At 43.9% G+C, this 23,001-nt stretch overlaps 1 protein-coding gene across 2 annotated transcripts in view; it reads left to right on the top strand.

Annotated features, from left to right (window-relative positions):
• Nucleotides 1–399: 399 nt before the first annotated feature.
• The window catches only part of MAP3K3 (mitogen-activated protein kinase kinase kinase 3), a 39,856-nt gene continuing 17,254 nt past the window's right edge, over nucleotides 400–23,001 (top strand). Inside the window, exons 1-7 of one of the 2 annotated variants that reach the window (XM_080564758.1) lie at nucleotides 400–680; nucleotides 7,956–8,077; nucleotides 8,440–8,529; nucleotides 11,638–11,678; nucleotides 16,424–16,523; nucleotides 17,804–17,917; nucleotides 21,434–21,554. In XM_080564758.1, coding sequence (XP_080420884.1) covers nucleotides 677–680; nucleotides 7,956–8,077; nucleotides 8,440–8,529; nucleotides 11,638–11,678; nucleotides 16,424–16,523; nucleotides 17,804–17,917; nucleotides 21,434–21,554 — 592 coding nt within the window. In that variant the 5' untranslated portion in view covers nucleotides 400–676. The remainder of the gene's footprint in view (nucleotides 681–7,955; nucleotides 8,078–8,439; nucleotides 8,530–11,637; nucleotides 11,679–16,423; nucleotides 16,524–17,803; nucleotides 17,918–21,433; nucleotides 21,555–23,001) is intronic. The other variant, XM_080564759.1, reaches the window with a different exon arrangement.

Genomic DNA, 23,001 nt, shown 5'->3' with positions numbered 1-23,001 from the left:
ATTATGGAACTGTGTTCTTTTTCAAGAAAAAGAAGCCCTTTCTTAAAAAAAAAAATAAAATAAAAAGAGGATTTTTATGCAGAAACTTAACCTCCCTGCCACCCTCCCTGCGTGACGGGAGCGAACCCCCAGGGCCCAACGCGGCCCCCGCGCGGCGGCCTCTAGGACCCAGGGCCGAGCCCGCGGCGGCCGGGGGCGGGCCCCGGGTGCCGCCCGTCACCCTGATTGGCAGCCAGCAGCGGGCGGGCTCCCCGCTCACCCCCCCAGTAGCGGGACGGAGGGGGCGGGCCCACCAGCATCCCCATCCAGCTTGCGGCGCGCCGATTGGCGGGCCGAGCCGTCTGCTGGCGGGCCGCGCGGCGCTGATTGGCTGCCGCCGGCGGGCCGGCCCCTGTGATTGGCAGGCGGCGGCGGGTGCGCGGCGGCGGCCGAGCCGTTTGTTTTGCTCCCGGCGGCGGCGGCGGCGGCGGGGGACGATCGGCACCGCCCCAACCCCCCCCCCTTCCCCCTCCCTCCCCCGGTCCCCCCCCTCCCTCCCTCCCCTCCCGGGGCCGCCGGAAGGAGCCCGGCAATGTGGCGGCGGCGGCCCTGAGCCCTCCCCCCTCGGCCCGGCCGCCATGGAGCCGCGGCGGTGACAGCCCCGGAGCGCAGCCCAACGCCGCCGCCGCCCGCCGCCATGGGTGAGAGACGGGGGGCACGGGGCGGGGGGGGGGGGGTCCCGTTGTGGTGGGGGCTGGGCCGCGTTACGGGGCTGGGGGTGGAGCCTGAGGGGGAGAGGGGGGGACTGGGGGGTGTGAGGGGAACCGGGGGGAACCGGCACTTGATGGAGCCGGGGAGGGCGGGGGGGGACCGGGGGGAACCGGGAGGGGATGGAGCCGGGGGGACGTGGAGGGGACCGGGGGGGGACCTAGGGGTGTAGGGGGGCCGGGGGGACTCGTCCCGGTCCCTGGGTTTTGCTCCAGGGCTGAGTGGCCCTCTGGCAAAGAGCGAGGCCGCCGGGCAGCCCGTGCTCGTGAGGCTATTTGTTTTTTTTAAATTTTCTTCGTAAAAATTTTGCGTTGGTGTGGCGGAACGTGGGCGCGTTGGCGGCTGGTTTGGGTTAAAATTGGCTGGAGGTCAGCACGGGCACCCTGCGGGCCCCCAGGACCCCCGTACGGGGCTGCTCTGGGGGTGGCTGCCCGTGGCCTCCAGCTGGGCTGCGAAGGGGCCGGGGGGGGGTGGCCGCGGGGCCAGCCGGTGTCTGCGGGGCTGGCCAGACACCTGTGGGGCCAGCGAGTGGCCGTGGGGCCAGCCGGGTGTTTGTCCGTCGCGTTGGCCACAGGCCTGTCAAGGCACCGCTTCCTCCGGGGAGCTTCCATTGAACGCTTGCTTGCTGCATTTAACTCGGAGAATGGCGCACAGAACTGCGTGAAGGAGTTAGGTGAACTCTTTCCAGACTAAAAAGTTGGTCTTGAAAGTTGGCATAACTGAATTTGAATGATTAATACGTATTTTTTTGAAGTTATGTCTTCTGTAAAGAACTGGTTACGTTCTTGGGTTTTGCTTTTGTTTGTTTGTTTTGTTGCCTCATTTCCTTTTTAGTTTAAAGAGATGTCTCTTATGTAAGAGAATAAAAAATTGAACTTCTCTAAACTCAAACTTACCCCTGCTTATATATCGGCTGGGGAATTATCCCCTGTAACGTGCTCTATGTGACCCTGCTTGAGCAGGTTGGAGGTTGGACTGGACGGTCCCCGGAGGTCCCCTCCAACCTCCCCCATTCTGTGAATTTCTGAGCAGATTCTGTGAATTTCTGCTTTTATCTGCAGCGCAGAATTGGGTTGCTTTGTGGGCTGCAGCTTGTTCCTTTCCTCCAGCTAAGTGTGCTGTTCTGAGGCTCACCTGCATTATTTAGTCCCTGTGCGTAATCAGGTCTTTTATTTATACTGTAACTTCATAAAGCACTGCGAACCTTGCTCAAAGCCAAAGTAAAGCAAGTTCGCTTCCTTTGTGGCCCTGGGCAATCCTAGCTACAGTAGCACTTACCTAAAACAAGCTTGTAACTTGCTTTGATTTTGTAAATACAACAAATGTGCACACCCACAAGTGGGTTTCTGCCTTATAAAGAGAGGCATGGTATTGTTCGGTCCGTATCTTCCCTAAAGGAACCAACGTGATGGTACGTAGGCTTAAAATAGTTGAGAAGGACGGAGCTGGATTTCCACGGAAGCATTTTCCAGCAGCTTTGGGATGCCTGTTTGCAAACAGCTGGGTGCAGAACGACGACGAGCAGTTCATGGAGCGCTCCTCCACAGCGCTGTACGCCTGCACGGAGTAATTATGGTACAGCTGCGAGCAGATTGCTCCTGATAGGAAAGATCTTATCTAAATTAACGCGGCGTTCGTTATCAAGCCTTTTAATAAGGCTGGTGGATAACGGGCTGTGTGATGCTCTAGTTTGCTTCCCTCGTGTTTTTCGGAAGCTGGTCTGAGCTAAGAGGAGGGGGTGATGACGAGAGGTTAGTGTCGCAGGTTTTGGGGCTCCATCGATACAAATGAGGCTCGCTGCTGGTGGATCTCTGGCACATCGCAGAAGGGGCTACAGCTGAGGTTTATTTCCAAACGGAGAGCTCCTCAACAGCATTTAAAGTAAATACACGCATAACCAGGTCTTTTGTTTATGTCGTAACTTCATAAAGCATTGCAAACGTTGCTCAAAGCCAAAGTAAAGCAAGTTCATTTCATAGATTTACATTTCGTAGTAAATCTGTGGTTACTTGCTGCTCATCCAGAGAAATGCACGTGTACGTGGGACACGGGAGAGCGGCCTTTGGGCCGAGTGGCCTGTGCAAGGCCTAGGATGAAATGCTCATTGCAGGCCCAGCTGCAGTCGAGTCTTTCCCTCGATCTGCTCTTTTTTTCCTGCCTGTGTCACTTCCTTCCCTTGGCTCGCAGCTTGCCCGTAGCCAGCTCCTGGGTTTCGCTGCGGTGACAGCCCCTGTGGCGTCGGGGGGGGGGGGGGGAAGGGAGGGGGGCCAAGGCTGCAGGTCAGGGCCGAATCGTGCTGGGGGGCTCTGTCAGTGAGCAGAGGGACCCCAAACACGCACCCCATGTGTCAGGTTCATGGGCACGCTCTGATTTCTCTCTTAAACTACAAACCAAGTCACTCGTGATTTCCAAAAAAATCTGGCAAAACAGCATTTTGCTAAGACAGTGTTGCAGAATCCCCAGCGCTTCGTTCAGTGCAATGCTGCGAAGGGCTCAGAATTAAAATTTTTCAAAGAAACACTTGAAAGCTCTGAAAACACACTTGAATCTCTCTCCCTAACTTGTGATACTTACTCATTGCCCCTGCATCTGCTGATGGTTTGCGCGAGCTGATGGCTTTGCTGTTGTTGGGGGGAGATAACAAACAACCCCTTATTTGTTCGCTTTTCTTCTTTTTTCCTAAGCAGCTGCAGCATCATGCCTTCTATTATCACACTATATAAAACAGCATCTTGGTTTATAGGGCTTTACAGACTTCCTGTTTTTACCAGCGTGCAGATACTTTTACTCTGTTTGAACTTCGTGATTATTTTTTTTTGCAAAACTCTATTTTCTGCCATTGCAAACACGCCGACTTGCTCGGACCCGTGTAGTAAGCCGTGTATGAGCTGAAATAAACGCTTTATGCAGAGGAACAGCTTTCTTCATGAGCAGCAGTTCCCCTTTATCGATGTTATAAAAATCCTTGAGTGTAGTTTTTAAAACATGAAAAGCATTTCCTGGACAACATCTTTCCCGCACAAAGCAGAACTGTGTTTCCCAGACCTAGTGGAGACCTAGCAAAACAGGGTCTCTCAGTGAGCTTCAAAAATTGCTTATTTTTCATTTGTAATAACTTTTGCATTGTGTGATTAATGCGATGCTGCTGCACATACTTCCTTAAAGCCAGCCGATGGAAATCATCTATTTTGACGGAAATAAAGAAGTATTCATGCTCCTCAACGCTAAGTCTATCGCAAGGTTGGCCGAAATGGAAACATTTTTTCCATACGTTACATTCAAATCAATATTTGGCCTTCGGTTTATGTTAGGAAATGGATTTCTCTTTTTATCTCGCCAACATAGGAATGAATTATAGGATATGGTTTGGTACTAGGGTCCTAACCCAACCCTAGTTACTAGGGGTCTGATAGCCTGCTGTGAGACTACTAAAACGTATAATCGCATAAGATTCAGATTCACCTGCAGTTGTTCCATCAGCCTGCCGCGTTCCAGCGTGTCCCTTTTTGCCTGGGTGGAAGATTTCAGCATTAGAGATGAAGCCCAGATCACAGTAAGCGTCGCGCAGACCTCACAGCGCAGCAGCTAGGGTTTAGCTGCTGCCCGTAGGAGCTTAATGTCTTTCTTGTGAATCCACAGGTTGAATTATAATCTATATCAAGAGATGGATAGGTGGTTAAATGCCTGTCCTCTTTGCCCGCTTCCTCGTACAAATAAGGGACAGAAAATGAGCTGGGGCTTTGGCACCCGACACCTCCAGCCCGTGATCCCCTCGTAACTGCTGATCTTGATTTCAGAGTGCCGTGCCGTCCTGTTTAGATGCAATCCCTCATTCACTGATGGGTTCCTTGATTGATTTGATTCCTTGTCATGAGTGCTCAGTTACGAGCTGTTTTCATAGCTGTTGTGCTTGCCCAAAGGAGCCCTGACTGGCTGCCAAGACAAGCTCTTCTTCCTCCTCCTGGTATCTGGCCAAACCCCAAGTGCACTGTAGTGGAAAACTTGTGTCCCTGCTCCTGGAAAACTTGTGTCCCCGCTCCTCGCGGCGTGCTTTGGGTGGCAGGCGCTCCAGGGACGTGCCAGTCCCTAATTCGTAGCGTCTTGTTGTGCAGAGTTACAGTCTTCGCTGGGCAGGTTACTCAGAGGTTATGCTTAACATCAACCAAGATGAAAGAAGAGGAGAAAACTGGAGACACTCCAGTAAGGTAAAAGGTTAAACACTCGATGTAGAGTTGGAAACGATTTTTAAAAGAAGTTGTGCTGTCAGCTACCTGGAACTTGAACTTCATTCACGTGTTTTATCACGTTTTCCTCGCACAAGGGTTTACTTAGTGCTGAGATAGGGATAGCAATTATTTCCTTTGGCCGTGTGCTTCTCAAAAAGCACCCTCTTGCTTTGGTTGGGTTACTTACGGTTGGATTACTTATCCCCTGGTTCCTTGAGCGTGCAGATGGAAACTCAAGGAACGCTCTCCCTTCTACGCTGCCACAATGTAGTTATTGTCTCATCTGGCTTGTCTTGGAAAATTGTGATTTGGTGCATTTTAAATTTTTTAACTTTGTTTGCTGCGCTCTGCTTTAATTTGAAGGGTTTTGTTCTAAGTTAACACCTCCTGCAAGTGACGTGGGGGGAGCTCCTTCCCTTCCTCTCTCTTGCCTGGCTGAGGCGCGATGCTTCTGTTTCACTTATAACACTTGATCAGATTTGTCTTAATAATTGATACAACACCTCATTAAAATCCAGATAATCCTTTTCTTGGTGGTGCTGGGAGAGCAATGGGATGAATGCACGATCTGAGAGCGGGATGCTAACCCTCCAAAATTGCCCTCAAGCTACCGGAGGAGCTCCGTGTTGCATTTATCGATTCTTGATGCAATCAAAATCCTAGAAACAATTAATTTGTTTGTCAGTGGTTCCTAGCATACACCGAAGCTAAGTAACCTTGGTAGGAAATGCTTGGTAGGAAATGCCCCCGGTTGTTTGCAGGGTACCTGCTCAGCGCGTCGAAGGACTGCCGAGGTCTACGGCTATCGACGAGGTTTAAATGAACTGGAAAAAGTTTAATGGGGAATATGGTCCAGATTTTGTAGTGGTTAAACAATCGTTCTTGTTTTGGGGGGATGCATAAAGCTGCCTCTCAAGAAAAGATAGTGAAACGAGAGCTTACATCACCTTACCAGCACGTACTGCAGCCCGGAGTGGAAGTATTTCTGCTCTACCGTTCGGTCCCGCCAGGGAGGCGAAACAGACCTGGGCAGGAACCAGGGGCTGGAACAAAGATGATGGTAGCGTGGCTTCTGTTCCAACTGGGACTGGTTTAGATGCTGCCCCCATACAAGTCGGTGTGTTTTCATCCTTCTTGCTCCTAAGTGTTGGTGCTATTTGTTCCCTACGTGCTTAAGAAGCTGGACGCATCCTGCATTTGTCAGCTTTAAGCAGGGTAAAAATCTGTTGTTCAGGCATTGCTTAATTCTGAAGGCAGTCTCCTGCATAAAACATAAGCCAGCTTTATGCAGAGAGACTCCTGGGCAAAAATATAACGTGAAGCTGAAGAAACGATTGCTCCCAGTGAGTCCCCTTCACAGGGAAATGCAGGTGCACACCAGTCTGTCATTTAACCTACAGCTGGTCCCAGGACACCGCTTCCCAATATAAGCCTTCACCCATCCGAATCAGCACCTTGGCTTGTGAGTAAAGGTGTAGCCCTGCTGGATTTATAAAAGAACTTCTCAGTTATTTACGCATCACCCTCAGAAACGCTCGGTTCAATTCAAGCACGTCAAACCGATGTTTGAGGACCTTGGGGAGAAAGGAGGAACCTGATATATCCAAACCTGCCTACCTGACGCACTTCGTACGAGTGTGGGTGTCGTCTGTGCCTTTGTTGTGTAACAGCACTTTCAAATGTTCCTACCCCCCCCAAAAAAACCATAAAGCATAGCTTTGCATCCAGACCTGCTGGTGAAGTCCAACCAGCCTCTTAGAAAGGGCAGATTGTCCTTCTGGGCGTGCTTAGAGCTGATCTGATCACTGGTTCACATTTCATGCATCTGTTATCCGTCAATATCAGGAAGGATTGAACCGGACGCGTTATTTGCCGAGGAAACAACGCTTTGTCCCCCAAAACACCGAGTCCATATGTGAAACCTTAGCCCAGCAATGCGGTAGGCATGAGCATGCCGGTAAGGGGTCATTGCGGTGGTGGCGTCTGATGCTGCTTTGTTGCACGGATGGCACAACACCTAGGAGCAAAGACACTAGCCCGGTCCCATTTTGAACCAAATTTCAACTTTTTTTTCCCCCCTTTTGCAATGCCTCGAGTAATTTAGGATTGTTATGCTTGCAGAAGCAAAGGATTCTTTTCAGTAGCTGCTAAACACCTTCCTTTCTGCTAGCATCCGTCACAGCCCGGCTACTATGCATTTCTCAGTAGAAGAACACCTTAAATTGGTCACATCAGGAGTCTTAGCATCAGAAAAGTTTTAGTCTAGCGTGCATAAGAAATATTTCTCTGTGTATTTTTGGTTTTCTGCATTTGCAAGAAGCCTTGACGAAAATCTGCTGCGCTGTGTGCTGGCAGCAGAGAGTTCTTAGTTCTGTTCGGTTTGAATCTGAATAGGTCTTGAAGTTTCATAACATATTTTGAACTCTCTTCTTTGGGGGAAGAGAGAACCGTTTGGGGAGATACCAGTACAAATGGATTTGAACTGAGATATTCTAAGATGGCTCACCGTCCAGATTTTCGTTTTCTTTCTGCTGGCTGTGGTTTGCTCCACTGGCAAGCAAGAATTGTAAGGTAACAGGATATAGGATTGGAAGGAAGAGATTCTTACTGGGTTTTCCTTGGCAGGAGCACATCAGTTTGCTCTTCCTAAGTGACCTGTGGTGATCTAGCAAATCCTTCCAAGTCGCGCTGTTAGTTCTGAAGCCGTCTTAAGAGAACCAGAGGCTGGGGATATTTGTTCTGAACCTTCCTATGGCCTGATCCTTCTGTGACGTTGGGCAAGTGGCTTAAAACTTGTCTGTTTACTACTTTGTGATACTAGGTCGAGTTTGGGCTTTTATGACTCAGTGAAATGTCAGTGTATTTATTTACAAAGATCTCTCAAAGGATTGCGTTTCTGTGAGCCAGCAGAAAACACGTGCGGAAGTGTTACAGCTGATGCTCACCCAGGCAACTCACCGCTAAAATCCTTGTCCGTGGCAGATGAACAAGAGGCCTTGAACTCCATCATGAAGGACCTGGTAGCACTTCAGATGAGCCGACGGCACAGGCTGACTGGGTTTGATACCATGAAGAACAAAGACACCGCTCACTCCAACAAACAGGTAATAGGCTGGGTAGCGGGTACCTGAAATTGCTGCCTGGAGTCAGGAGGGGCACGCTGGGTTGACAGTGGGTCTGCTGCCTGTCTTCTGTCCTGTGCTTCTGGCCTGGCAGCTGAAGCATCACCGCTGGTTTAGCTTCCTCTTCTTGCTTGGGCTGTGTTTTTTTCACTTACTGACCTTCATCGACTAAGGAGGATGCAGTTTGGGTATCTCAGCGCTCCGTCTTCATCCCACGTGTGGTTTTGATGGTATTTGATCTGTGTAGATCAGCTAAAACGTTTACCAAGTAAACTTTTCTTGTTTTGCAGTCCCTATCGTCTTTTTTTTTAATTACTTCTTTTTTTTTTTTATAATTCTTAAAGAAAAAACACAATGCCAGCAGTCCACCCCTCTTGGGCAGCCCTGCAATAACAAACCAGTGTGCCTCTGCAGTGGAAGAAAAAAAAATTCCGGTAAGAGAGCTTGCTTCCTATTCAGCGTTAACAATTACAAATTTAGGAGCGTGTTTTTAAATTGTGCATGGCAGCATTTACAGAATTCACTTAAGCAGGTGCAGGAGGCCGGGAGAGCTTTTCATTACTAACTCTGTCATATGGCAGTAGCACGCACTTCTCCTTGTAGTGGAAATAATCCTTAAATTCAGAGGGAAGCAGAGAACTGAGAAGCAGTAATGATGAAAAGGAAACAAGTATTTCAATTTCTGATTCAAAAGAAGGTCACTGCAGTTCAAAGTTGCATAAAGCAGTCTGTTGGGTAATGAACTAATGCTGGTCTTAATCTTCACATGATTCAGACTGCATATGAATACGGGGTGAGGATCCTGATGAAAGTGAGTCAAAGTGAAGTTGGTTCAAGTACAGTGAAGGGGATTATCTGAAAGGGCTGGCTTTAGTGAAACTGTAATAAATCTTGCCTCTGTGAAAGAGGAAACAGCCATTTACAGGTGTCTGAACGCAGCCAGCATCCTTAGTGGGGAGCATTGGCTGGAGTTACCCGTCCTGTGTCACATGAAGAGGGGAATGAAGCTCACCCTTGTTTGAGTATGGGGATGTAAAATCCATTCTCCAAATGAAATACTTCTCCCAAGGTAGTAAGTGGCAGGGTCAATACTTTAAAGTTTCTCTTTTGAGTCGCTAGAGACTTTTTTTTTTGTAGAGAAAACTATTGCATTGACTTTCTGGTAGAAAGAAAGGACAGAATAATATAGCTCTGGCACTATATGCCGCGTATCATTTGAATTAAATACTTCAGTGCAGAATTAACAGTTTCAGTCAAGAACTGTTTGTCCATTACTGTCTTAAAGAATTAAATCAAGTTCCTTGTAATTAGATTGAAGTTAACATGAGAAGTTGCTGATACCGGTAAAATCACTCTTTCCAGTTATATGCTTGTTACAGGCATAAGCTTGCTGGAGCAGGCTTTAAAGTTCATGTCTGTCTCTTCCTTGTGCTTTGTCTGCTCATAATCTACTTGTTCAGCTGGGATCTGGGATTTCCTTGAATGTGCTGGACAAATCCATAGAAGGAGTAGTACAGAACCCTTTCCAAATCATTTTGAAATGTAAATTCAGTGAAGTCTTAAATCACAATCTGTAATCAGTCTTTGTGATACCACATCACAGAGCTGGAACACTAAAGCCCCAAACTTGGATTTGTTTTCTTACTCATCTCTTAGGACAGTTTATGTGAGTCACTTTGAAAAGCAGTTTGTATAGGAGATAAATTTGCTGTACTTTCAAAGGAAACGAGAAGTGCTATAGTTTAACTCTTCTAGGTTCTCCCTGAAACACTAAGATGACTTTGAATTCCTTGAAATGGCCAGTGTCTGATCCTTTTGGAAAAATTATCAGGAGGTAGATGCCAAATTATGTCAGTACCCATGATCACTTTTCCCCCTTTCTCTTTGTTACAAATCAGATGTTTGAAAGGGTACAACAGGGTTGAGAAAGAGGTATTTTATTTTTTTTCAGGTAACAGCAAGTTGAAGAACAGTTTCTGTAAAGCCCTGAAGATTTTTTTTTTGATCTTACTAGTTAAAGTAATGAAATCTAAAATGTCTAAACCTAAAATTCATCTTGAGATCAGAAATTTAATCTATACAACTACAGTCACTTAATTTCATCCAAGTGGTCCTATTTAGCTCACTTAGACTGGATTACCTAGAATAGTATAGGAAAATAAAAAATCTAGAGCTTTCCTTCCCAGAAAATCATAATATTAAGGGATCGTTCCTCTATCCATCAGTATCCATCTGTTTCATCAATAGTTGGCTGGTGCACATCCTTTATAGCTTATTATTCCTATGCTGTTTGTTGCATTTTTCTTTTACTGTTCTGTTAAAATGAATTCTCTAAAATGTGCTTTGTTTTGTTGTCTTTCTAGAGTAAATTCCTTTTCTTCCCACATCTAAGAAACTGTCTTTGATAAAGTTGATGTGTAAATTACCCACCTGCAGCTTATTGTTGCTCTGATTGGGAAGCCCAATTAGGATCGATTATGTACCTACAGTAGTGCTGCAGGAATACTGTGTACTCGCAGTGATTGCATGGGTCCCTTTGAACTGCATTCTTGACCACTAGGCCTGCCAGATATTTCCTCTAGCTAAAGAGCATTTCCTGGCTACATTTTTTTTGAAGTTCCTAGATGTATGATTGCCTATTGTCTAAGGCTTTCACAGATGGCTTAATCTACTCCAATCACATAAATTGTGCAGCAGAAATTATGGAGGCTTATCAGAGCAGATTTTTCCCTTTTATTTTTATCTTTGTGACCTAAATTGGGATTTGAACTTTGATCTCCAGAGTTGAAAGTTCAGCATGTTGACTCTTCCGTGTCATCTAGCATCTTCTGAGTTTACAGGGAAATGCACAGGTTGTGCAGTTAGTGCTATTAACCATCTGCCAGATACGGATGATAACCCTTTGCACTTTCCAAGGTGACATAATAGTTAACTTGTTTTTATTCTCATAGTTTGAGTTTCAGGGACTGAGTTTTTGCAAAAGCAGAGGCTTTGTCTGTGTCTGAAGAGTGAATAATGTGGTGTGTTCTCTGTTTGCCTCTTCTACCATGGAGAAAGACATGCTTTGAGGATTCATAAAGAAAATCAGTTTCAGTTCACGTGAATATGCAGTTGGACACAATTTCAGGCTTCTGCCATGCAGTGTTGAAGATGGACTGATGTTCTTTATAACTAAATACATCCTCTGTTTAAATGGCAATTAATACATTTAAATAAAATAAAATAACTAATTAATACAAATTACAACTTAGTTTTTACCCCCTTTCCTTCTCTTTCTCCCTTAGCAGTTTCTCCATTGCACATGGTGCTGTGCTCACATGCCATCCTCTTAATTGCCCACAGTTGACTTTCTCCGTGGAAGCTCAAGCACTCAGCTTTGTTGTGTTCTGGTTAGCCTTTTGAGGACTTGGTGCCTCCTGCAGTCACAGAATTGCCTGCTTTGTGTTTGGGCCTTAAAATCATTATGTGGTCCATTCATTTGCTTTATTCTGTGTATGTCAAAGTTTTCATTGTGAGCTAACCTTTTGTTCTTTTTTATGCAGAATGATGTAAGGATAAAGTTTGAATATAACGGAGAAAGGCGGTAAGTCTGTCTTCGCTACTTCAGTATTTTGCCTAGTAGGATGCTTTAGTCAGGTTAAATATCTTGTTGGCTTCACTTTCCTTGATGCTGAGTGAAAAACACACACAGTAGTGAGAAATGTTGTCATTAAAGGCAGATTATACACAACTTATTTTTTTAGAAAATCACTTTCCTCTTATTTATTTCCATAATATCTCTTTGTAAGTGAATTGCAGTAATATTAAGTAAGCTATCCAGCCTGAGTCTTTTTATCTCAGATATGTTTCACTTCTGTTTCATTTAACTAAAACCAAATGAAGCGAATCAAACTAGCTTCATTCTTTTCTAGTTTCTCACTTCCTGATGACCTATCACTATTGCTGTCCTGCTGTGACTGAACAACATACACAGCAAGGGAAGATGTTTCATTGGTCTCTGTTTCCTTCTTATTTCCTCTGATACATGGTATTGAGATGCTTTCTTTAAAAAAAAAATAACTGAATGAACATTTTTTTGTTTACAATGTTTCCAGTGAGTAAAGTTTAGTCAGGTCTTTCATTCCCTGCTCTTCTGCGTACATGAGTTTTTCTTGCTGAAATAAAATTTCTCACACAAGTAAACTGTAAATCTCGTGACTTTGTGTACACAGAAGGTCAATACTGAGGTTTAAGACCACCTTACACACACTCCTGAAATACTAATGCATCATATAATTCCTTCATTTTTCTTGTCGAAGGAGCTCAGGTGTGATTAGTACACACATTCTCTGTCCAAGTTGATTTTGCACTGCTCGTGCTCATTGTTAAAGGGTCTCTAACCGCTGCTTTTCAGAGGAAGTCATTGCTGTGTTCTTTGGCACTTTTGTCTCCTTGTTTGGTTGTTGCAGGAGGCTATAAAATATACCTTAATTTTGGAGAACCCTACAACCTGCATTGGTTGATTACACACAGTCAAACCCTCACAGAGGTCTTGTAAAAACACATCTTGTGCCTATGCATTTATCACCAGAAGGGGTTTAGAGAGAAGGAATGTATCTAATTTAGTACATCAAGTTAAACCTTGACTGCTCATTGATAGTGTCTGGATATAAAATAATAAAGCTATCAACACATTGTTAATTATGGCTTAAAACTTTCCCCTGTTGTTCATAGTTCATTTTTCACATCGAGGCCTCAATTTGAGATTATTTTAATGAATGTTCTCCATGATGCTCCGTGTTTGGTCCAGTTTGGACCACGATGCTGGAGCCGGTTACAGCTCAGCGTATTGGAGCAGCCAACAGAGTGCAAATGCTGTACCAGTGGGGACTCCTGGAAGATGTAATGGTTGCCTGGAACTTTAAAAAGCTGATCTCAAAAAGGCCCTAATTTGTCCCCTGTTTGAGAGGACCTCTCGATACCGTCATAGCTGTTCAGTGGCCATGTGAATGTACAGGAAGGCTCCAGGCTTGCTTGCAGCCTCTTTGAGAGTCCTCTTGAGCTTCCACTGAGGAAGAAAAGGGATCTTGATGTTATTTATGTTCCAGCTTCCTTTTTCTGAAGAAATCAATTGGATTGTAAGCATGAATTTGTACGCTACTCCTTACAGGTACCCTATAGAAATCCTTTGGTTCCTTCCATTCTAGGCAGTATTTTCAACATGAAGTGGTTCGTGATTTTTACCATCATGATTTGATGGTAAAACACAAATTTAAGAAAACATTTTTATATGTTTGATAGTACCTCAGTACAAGTTGTGTACAGAGATCCTAACAGCCTGTTCCTAGCAAAGGTTACCGAGTGGGCTGCTTAAACTCTTCTTCAAGTGTCATCCTTTGTCAAATGTAGGTATTTTTGTTAAAAGAGGAAAACAGTCATTTTTGTTGACAAAGCAAACAGTAAAGAATAACTTAAATTTTTCCTCAAAAATTGAACGGTTACATTCACCTTAGCCCTACAGGGTGAATTCCATGACTAAAAAAACGATTTTGGACACTCAGCTCTGTCAGAGGCATTGTGGGGACTACAACAGAGCCGCTGTGCAAGGTGTCACAGCTTGTCGCGATAGCGTGTCATGACAAGGCGCCTCAGAAGCGAACTCCTGTCACCGTAGTCCCGTCACCCTCCATGTCTCCTGCCTGAGTGCATTTAGGATGGCACAGAGCTCAGGGGAGAAGGAAGGTTTTCCTGAAGTAACATTAAAATGAAAAGGTTGATTGTGTGTTAGTCTAATTATGCAGTTACGCTTGCCTGAATTCCCCATTCCCAGAGCGGTATGCAGTTACAGACAGCGAGCTTGCCCCGAGAATGTAAGTGTGTGTGCTGGGTTTCAGAGGAGCTGCCAGATCTGACCACAAATATTTAAGGTGGTCAGGCAGGAATGGGCTCCTTAAGCCATGCAGTCCATGATTTTGTGTTAGAAGAGTGCACGGAGTTTTTTACACTAATAGAATTTGTGGCACCTGAGAACAGCTCTGCTTTTCAATGCCGTGAGCACAGAATGGAAGCCTTTATAAGGGACTTCAGTTCAGCCGAGAGCTAAATTACATTTGTACGGTGCCAGAGTGCTATAATTTCATGGACGGCTTTCTTAGTAATATGTAGAAAATGTTATTGTGGGCTGTGTTTTTAGCAAGGACAATTATTTCTAAATTGCTGAACGTTGTAGGTCTGGTAGCAAGACGAACCCTTCCTGGGAAGTGGCTGAGGAAGCCAACTAACTCTAGACTATTTAAAACAAAGGCCGCGTGTAGAGAGAGGACACTGAGTGTTGGCAAAGCGTGCTGGATGGACATTTTGGAAATTGAGCCTGCTATCTTGAGGTCAGGTTCAACACAAAATTGTGTGATTGCCCCCAGGGACGATTCAGGGTTTAACCAAGCTGCGAGCAAGATGGATCTCGAGCATCCGTGGTCCGTTCAGGTAGTCCGTGCTCTTCTCGATGGCAGAATTGCCGAGCGGTGCGAACAGCCAAGTTTTTGTGGCAGTGTTTCAGCTCGGCAGAAGCAGAGTTGTTTGAAGTCGCTATCTCAGAGCTTTCTGATAGCTCCCCGCACGGCAGTGCCACATCCCAGAGCTGTTTGTTGGACCTGCAGTCGGGAGGCAGCCTGGTCTCGTGGCCCGTGGCAGCAGATGGCGAGGAGTCTGCTTGCAGGAGCCCGGGGGCAGGAACAACCAACTGGATGGATTTCTGGGCGGTCGGCATCCTTGGTTCACCAAAATAAGGTCTGACAAGCTGTAAGCTATAGTTTACATTTGAATCCTCCAGTTCTTGACCCAGCCCATTTTACTGGCTGATTATTCTTCCGAGAGAGGTAAAATCATCTTTTTCCATGGCCGTCAAGGTAGCAACTTTCTGAGTACTTGGCAACTTCCTGCAGCAGAACGTTCCAGCAAAATAAACAGTTTTAGGTGCTTTGCTGGAACTTCATTTTACTACTATGCCTAAAGCATTATCGCTTCTAGCCTCATGGAGGCAAAACGGTAATAAATACCTAACAAAGAAATCTATACGGCACTTTTCTTAAAAGCATGCCTGTGCTGTGGCGTGCACCAGGGTTCCCCTAGGACAGCTGTGCCTGTTGCCATTTCGGATTTCTTGAGGCCGTTGATGTGTATCGGCCTAGAACGCTCTGCCATTCAGCTGGCAAGGAAACGGCTGGATGTTAGGACAAGGATTTTAGTGGGCCACAAAGTCTGGGCTCATAGATAGCAATCAGAAAAATTTATATCTCTGCATATTTTAATTGTCAGTTGGTGGATATGCCCAGAGTTGCATTACATGTAAGCACACAAGAAAAATACTTGTTTTATTTAAATATGTCTCTTCTACTGAAGCAGGGAGGACACATGAGATTAGGATATTGATCTGTTGTATATGAATATTTTGAATTACAAGTCAAATGTTGTTACAGCTGAAGCAGTATTTAAGTTTTGACATATTACACCTCTGTAATTAAAAGAGAGAGTAAAACCAAAATTAAAAGGAAAAAAAGCCATGAGTGACCAACAGTTGCACGTGAGTTAGGTTTGACCTCAACTCCTGAGAAAAAGCTGCTGCTTGTTGCGTCGGATTTGAGGTAGAACTACAGAAACAGGGTGGTGAGTCTGTGTTTCGGGTGTTTGGAGATGTTTGACTCGAATTTGCAGAGGGTGAATGTGGAGCTGATGTCCCAGATCACCCTTGGGATCGAGGGCTTTGAGGTTCCTTTGTGTCTTCCTGCCGATACCTTCCCTCAGGAGTCCAGGCCTAGCTTGCTGTGGGAAAGTTTGTTGAAACCTTTCAATTGGAACACGTTTTGGAAAATATTAAGAACTGAGTTTTTTGTTCAGATATCAGAGTATTTAAACCAAAATGCTTTTTTTGTTCTTTGGGCCTTTTGCTGCATAACTCTCACTAAATGTATTTGTGTGTGTTTAGTGCCTGAGGCGGTATTCTTTAAGCCAACGTACATAGTAAATTTGTGTCCTCTTATGTGGAAGAAATTTATTCAGTAAAGGATACTTTTCTATCCAGGAGCAAGGGCATTCTATTTGAAATCTTTAGCTGAATAATTCTGAGGTTGAATATTGCATTTTGGTGAACCATTTGCAAATGCACCAGAGATCAACAAATCCTTGCTAAAATAAATACCATCAGTTCAAGTTAAAAAGGTAATTACCTATTTGAGGATGAAAGGAAAACATTTGTGTTTTGTTTTTGTTTTTTAGTGATTCAACCATCTAATTTGATTACATTATCAGGTATATGTCTGAATTCAATAAGTAATTTTTTTGTTGTTTTTCCAGAATTATCCCATTTGTCCGTCCTGTGCGCTATGAAGATGTGCAACAGAAAGTGAAAACAGCCTTTGGCCAGCCCCTGGACCTCCACTACATGAACAATGAGGTACAGAGCATTTTTGTCAGTGCCCAAAACATGCAACAATCTCTCTAGATGACACTTCCTTTTTCCATCCCAAATTTTGTGCCTTTAAATTTAATTTTCAGTTTTTCCCTCTAATATGGATCATGATTGAATCTCTCTGCTCCAGAGGAAGACGTGCTGATAAGGACAGAACATTACACTGATGTCTATATTGTAGACATCATCATCCTGCTTCTTCCTGCTGGTGTTATTTGGGAGACTCTCTTGGGGAAGTAAAAACAAGTTAATTGAAGTATTTTGACTGCTGAAACCAACTATCACAGGCCAGTAGATTTGCAGTCTGCAGACTACAGGCAGTCCCCACTTCTTTAGCTGGCCAAGAACAGATTTAAAAGTGTCTTAATTTGACTGCCGACCAGCAGCAGCCATCCAAGCATTTGTAACACATTTACTTCTTGCTGGCTGTAACCCTTCTGCTTATTGCTCAGCTCGCAGGCAAACAACGTGAGTGAGGGAACAGGGAACGCTATCAAGTGGCTGTGAAGGGATTATGGGCACTATAGTTGATAGAAGAAAGTGACCTGGGGAATATGCACTTGTCTCTGAGGAACTGGGTAGTCTGTGTTAATAATCTAAAGTATTTTTTGGCTTTCTCACTGGGCATCCTGGCTTTTGCTGGTTTTTTTTGTTGTTGTTGTGGTGTTGCCCTTGTGTTGTTAGAGACTGCATCCCTATGAAAGAGATGTAAAACACCATTCATCAGTAGAGGTCCAACAAAATGAAAGTAGTTCTTCAGGGTTAGTAACATGCACGTATCGAGCTGTCAGGGAGCTGTAGAACAGAAGGTGTCTGAGAGCAAATTTTTAAATTCTTCTTTGATTCCCTTTCAGAGCATAGATCTTCCCTGTGTTTGTCTCTTTGCTGAAACCTAGTTTTCATTTGATTGCTAGGTCTGGATTCATAAATATTCTGAGACAATGTTCTCATCAGGGAGTCAGCCTGTCTCTGACTTGTTCTTAGCAAGCAATGAATTCAGGTAACAATTAGTATTTTGTGGATGCTGCCCTAGGGAGATTTGCATGGAGTCAATTGCTTTTCTGATGGTATTGAAGGAAAGCTCTGTATAAAAAGACAGTAAGACAATATTGTGATGAAAACTTGTGGCATAATTGAGCAATCAGAATCCTATTCTATATTTTGATTTTACTTTTATTTTTTACATCTTGTTTAAATTCTTGTTACAGAAGTAGACTCTTTTCTGTTCTTTCTAATGATTTTTTTTTTTGTTTTGTATTTTGCAGCTATCGATTCCTCTGAAAAACCAAGATGACCTGGATAAAGCAGTAGATCTCTTAGACCGAAGCTCTAATGTGAAAAGCCTTAGAATATTACTGCTGTCTCAGGACAGGAACCATGTACGTAACAACTTCTGTGACTGCAGCAAAATGTAGTCATAATGGTAATTTTATCCAAGCATAATAGGAATTAGTAAAATTTCTGTGCTTCACAGACACACATGAATATGTTTATTCTCTTTGTTTTGGCTTACCTCTAGGGTTTGTTTTGTTGTTGTTTTTTTTTTTTTTTTCTGGCTGCAGCAGGTGTTTAGGGACTAAAACATTGAAAAGAGGTTTTCAAGCTGTAATTACAAAGGATGTTTTATGTGGAGTACCCAATGACAGTATGCAGAAAACTCTTGATGAGTTTGGTTCGTAGAGAGCTTTTTTTAAGTTTCGATTAGTAGCACAGTGTCAAAACTGCACGTAATTATCTTGTCTTTAAGAAAGCACAAGTTGTTCTTGAAGACAAGCTATTAGCACTTTTGTTTTTTTCTGGATTTTTTTTTCTGGATGGAATGCCTCAGGACATACCTGATGCTTTTCCAGTTCTGTGTCTTACTGCTTTGAATCCAGTCTTACTGTGTAGGAACTGAGTTGCTTTTAGCTAATAATGGCACATACATACTTAAGATGAATTTGACTGTCTTGGTTCACTGTCCATCATAAGGGGCTGTGGCAGTCAGTGGCTATCAATGTAGTTTGCACTTTTCAGCAGAAAAGCCCGTAACATAAGAAGTAAGTCAAGTTCCCAAAGACACCTATTTTAGACAGTGAATGGAAATATGAACCGAGGAGGGCAAAAAATGTCAGAAGTTTCTTATACTGCTGGTCTGCACGTGAACTCTGTTCACTCAGGCTGTTAAACCAGTGCTTTTGGAGTGATTTTTTGTTGTTGATTTTTTTCTTTTCTTTTTAGAATAAAAGTCATCCAGCTTTTAAAGCCAAAGATGCCTGGTAGCTTAGATATTTTATTTGCAAATTACTAAATTTTCTTGGAACAGTGTGACACAAAAAGCTACCCTATCTTGAAATCTCTGTTGATCGTAGCTTGTCAATCTTGAATGTTCATCCTTGTTCAAGTTCTGCAGGCTGTGAGCTCCGGCTCTTGGAATAATCACTCCTCTAATTCTTAGAGCTGTCAGGGGAACTTAAATATGCTTTGTACTATTTTTGAAACTGATAATCTATGGTAATCGACAAATAAACACCTTCAGGTGTATTAACAGCAGTTTCTCAAACGTGCCAAAAGCTGGAAGGGTATTGGGGGAACGATGATGTTCTTTGTCCTATGCCCTGTCCCTAAGCATTTGTTACTGGCCGCTCTGAAGACAATACTTGGCAAGAAGACCTTTGGTCTGACCTAGTGTAGTCAGACTTTTGTTCTGTATGGTCAGGAAACGGTCTGGAAAAGGTGGCCTCTACTTTTGGTATTACACAGTAAAACAATCATCTTTTACAGCCCTCTTAATTCCAGTGTCTTGAGGCTACAAACCAGATGTTATATGATACTATCTAAACTTTACGTAAGCCCCCAAAACCTTCCTAGAGTAAACACTCATCCCTACACCAGCCAGTAGCCAGTACTGTGGTGGTGTCCTTTTATTAGCTGTTTTTTCCTCTTTTGCTCAAAGCAGAAACAAACAGCAAAGTCTTCAGTAAGTGCCACTGTTTCCCCCCTCTCCTCTGACTTCCTCTTCATCTCTGAGTTGCCTGACAGGAGAGCCCTACATGTGATAAAGCAAAAGCCCACGAGGCTGAAGGAGATTTCTTGGCTGCATGATCTCATCCCACTGAGGGAGCGGGAAGCATTATTTTTCCTGAAGTACAGGATGCAGATTTTGTTTTAGTTGTGCTCTTTTTCTTTTTCTGGGGATGGAAAGGTAATGCCGTGACTTTGGCACTAATATGTGTATAAAGCAACTTAACTTTCCAGCAGTAGCTCTGTGACTAGTACTGAGCCTGTCTTTGTGGATATTGTTTTTATTAATTTCCTTGTGCCTCTTACCGTGGCTCACTTGTGCTCTTTGTTTTATCAAGAAACTCACTCCTGTCGTCCCTTCTTTCTCTTTAGAAACTAATGGGAAGAACTGGTTAAGTTGAACACCTAGAGTACTAAAGGCAGACTGTCCACATAACTGGTGTGACCTCTGCATCCATTATTCACTCCCATGAATGTATTCATGATGGAGCTTCTGCAATTTAAACCAGGCTCCCTCCTTGCTTGGTGCAAAGGATTTTCCCTTCTAAATGACCAGCTATTTGATGGTTTTACTTTTCTGATTCTATGGCCTCACACCTTGTTTGTCAGTCCTGTTCAAATAAAATTCAGAAGAGAGGATTCATTTCCTTGGGGTCCCTTTGGTTCTGTTCATCTCAGTAAAATCAGTGCTTCACAAGCATTCAATTCTGTAACAGATGAGAGGGAGGGCGTATCATATCCTATTGTAAAACTAGGTACTTTGGGAGAAGACAATCGAAATCAAAAATATCCACTGGTCCTAAGCACATGCTTTGTCATGCATAATATCTCATTTGCTCGGGGGAGGTTGCCAGTCCACAATATTTCATACGTTTAGACCCTAGTGCAGCCTCCTCAGATAACTGGTGCCCAGGATCAGTGTTCACAGCAAAGCTCAGTTCCATGTTAAGAGACCACGTTACCTGTACAGTCCCCAGGGAGTGCACAGAGGGGTTAACTCGCTGGAGCTGCAGTCTGAACGTTCACAAGTGAGCACCTTAAGGAGTCTGATTTCAGCATTTAAGCTTTGCAGTTTCTCTGTGAGAGCTCTGCGTAACTGTCGCACAAGGAGGACGACAAATTTCCTGGGCAGCTTTTTACTGCACTGAATTGCAAAACCATCCTGCGGTTTCTCTTTCTACAAAGCATACTCGAGTTACCCCTTCTGCCTTCCTCAGCAAATGCAGGAGAAGTCCTGTGGCACGTCTCCTTTCACTGCTCTTTCTGCTTTGAATGAAAGGAAGGCACTGTGGAAAAAGGATCTTTAATTCGATTACATCCATGTAAGTGCAGGGAAGGCTGAGTAAAAGCAACGCAGGCAGCATTCATCTTGTAATCTCCCAAGTCTTTGTGCTTTCAAATTCTAGGATTTATTTTTGCTTAGGCTGATTAGTCAGCTCTCTTAAAAATTGTGGGGAATCAAGTTGCTAGCTAACCCTGTCTGAAAGAGTGCAAGTTTCATAATTTATCGCTGCTGGCCAAAGTGGCTGGCAAAACTGCAGGTTCTTCCGTGGTCTGATATCGGAGGGTGATCTGAGCCCCTTTCCTGTTAGCTTCACAGGTAGCTGCTAAAGGAAGACAAACACTGAGACCGGTAAATCCTGCATTTGATTTGAGGCTGGAGGGAAGCATGCTCTAGTTGTTTGACTCCTGTTCTACAAAATAATTGCAAAGCTTCCTCTTTTGCTGCCTTTATTGTTTGTGTTCTTTGAAGTAATAAGACATCAGGCCGTAGGGCTGGTTTTCAGCTACTTTCTTGCTACTAAACATAATGATATTTTTGAAACTGTGGCCAGATTGCTTGAGCTCCTCAGTCTCATTTTGTTTTATTTCATTTTCATTTTACCCAACAGACAAGTTCTTCACCCCATTCTGGACTGCCCAAACAAGTCAGGATTAAAACCTCCCAATCTGTGGGGGATGTGAACACACCCTATCAGCAGCCAGAACCCAGAAGTAGGCATCTGTCTGTCAGTGAGTATTTTTGCCACTTCTGCTTGTCTTTATTTTGTGAAAATTACCTTTTGGGCACTAGGATTTATGGTATAGAGTTTATGAAAGCCATGAGAAATTGAAAGGTTATTCTAGGACAAGGCTGTTCATTTTCAAAAGCTCTTAATATGTTTATAATAGAATGTTTCAAAGTTCCTTACTAAGTTGTTGAACAGCTGAGGAGCTGCTAAAAGGGATGTGCTAAAGCCAGATTCATTGAGGTTAGAAGTTTGGAAAGCTTACGTGAGTCCATTAAGCTTTTTTATTTAGATTGGCAATTTCACTTCATGAAATCTAGATTTGATTTTTTTTATTATTATTATTTTTTTATGTTGAGTTTTGGAACTGGTGCTTGCTCCTGTAATCAAGCATTTTATGGGTAGCACAGGAATTGCCACTGCATATCTAACCACTGCCCTACATACAGAGTTCCCTTACTTTCCACTCTCGTAATTACCAATCGGTAGAGCACCGGGGCAAATATGGTAGGTGACTGGCACAGCTGCACAGAAAATAATGAAAAAAAGTCAGAGTAATATGTAACTTTGTCTCAGTGCCTTTGTGTTTGTTAGCTTAGTGAATACATACTCGGTGAGAAGGTCCATGTAAGACCCCAGTAATGCAAATAATCTAAACCTGTAAGTTGCCAAGTATTATCAATTCTCACAACTTCTAAAAGTTAGTGTGCAAAGTGTTAGAGGAAGAACTCACTGACCATATGTGTACATGTTACGGAACAGATGATGCACCGTAGTGCATTGATTTAGAGTATCCACGAGCACGCATTTCATCTGCATGGTTTCTACCTGTGGTAGGTTTGGGTCAGTCGTCCCAGTTTCTCATGATATCGCCCTGTGTAACTGTAAAGTACTGTTGAAAGATGCTCAAGGCTGTTAAGATTTTTATATAAAAAATAAAAAGTAAATGTCTGAAGTTCCTTCACAAATTTTTGGGTCAAAAAAAAAAGCTCCGTGGTTTAGAATCTGGCTCCTTTGTGTGAAACCTCAGCGAGCTGTGAAAGAGCAGGAAGAAGGTGAAGGTGATAATAGGGATCTGCAGCCTGAAGGCTACATACAGCCTGAGATGGTGTTCCACGTAAATGACTTTTGCTTTAAAAGTGAGAAAAGCTGAAATTTGCTGGAAACAGAAGCAGAGGATAGTTGTGTTTGCTTTAGCAGCTATTTTAGGGCTTGTCAGACCCAATGCTTCGGCTGACAGGTGCTGCAAATCACAAGGGCAGCACTAGGGGCTGGGAATGTCGGAGTTGTTTTGTTTCCACGTTCTAAACCAGCTCTCTCTGTGGAAGAGGAGTGCTTCAGGTTCATTAAGTGTAAACTTGAGGCGTAATCTTAACCATATTTTATTCAAGAGTATTTGCAAAGCAATCCTGGTGTCAAATAACAAATCTGATTAAATTAGTGCAGACGGT

This window comes from Anser brachyrhynchus (assembly GCF_964034855.1).
Source record: "Anser brachyrhynchus genome assembly, chromosome: 22".
NCBI classification, from domain to species: Eukaryota; Metazoa; Chordata; class Aves; order Anseriformes; family Anatidae; genus Anser; species Anser brachyrhynchus.
The sequence above is the reverse complement of the archived record's forward strand: the minus strand, read 5'-3'. Positions and strand labels throughout refer to the sequence as shown.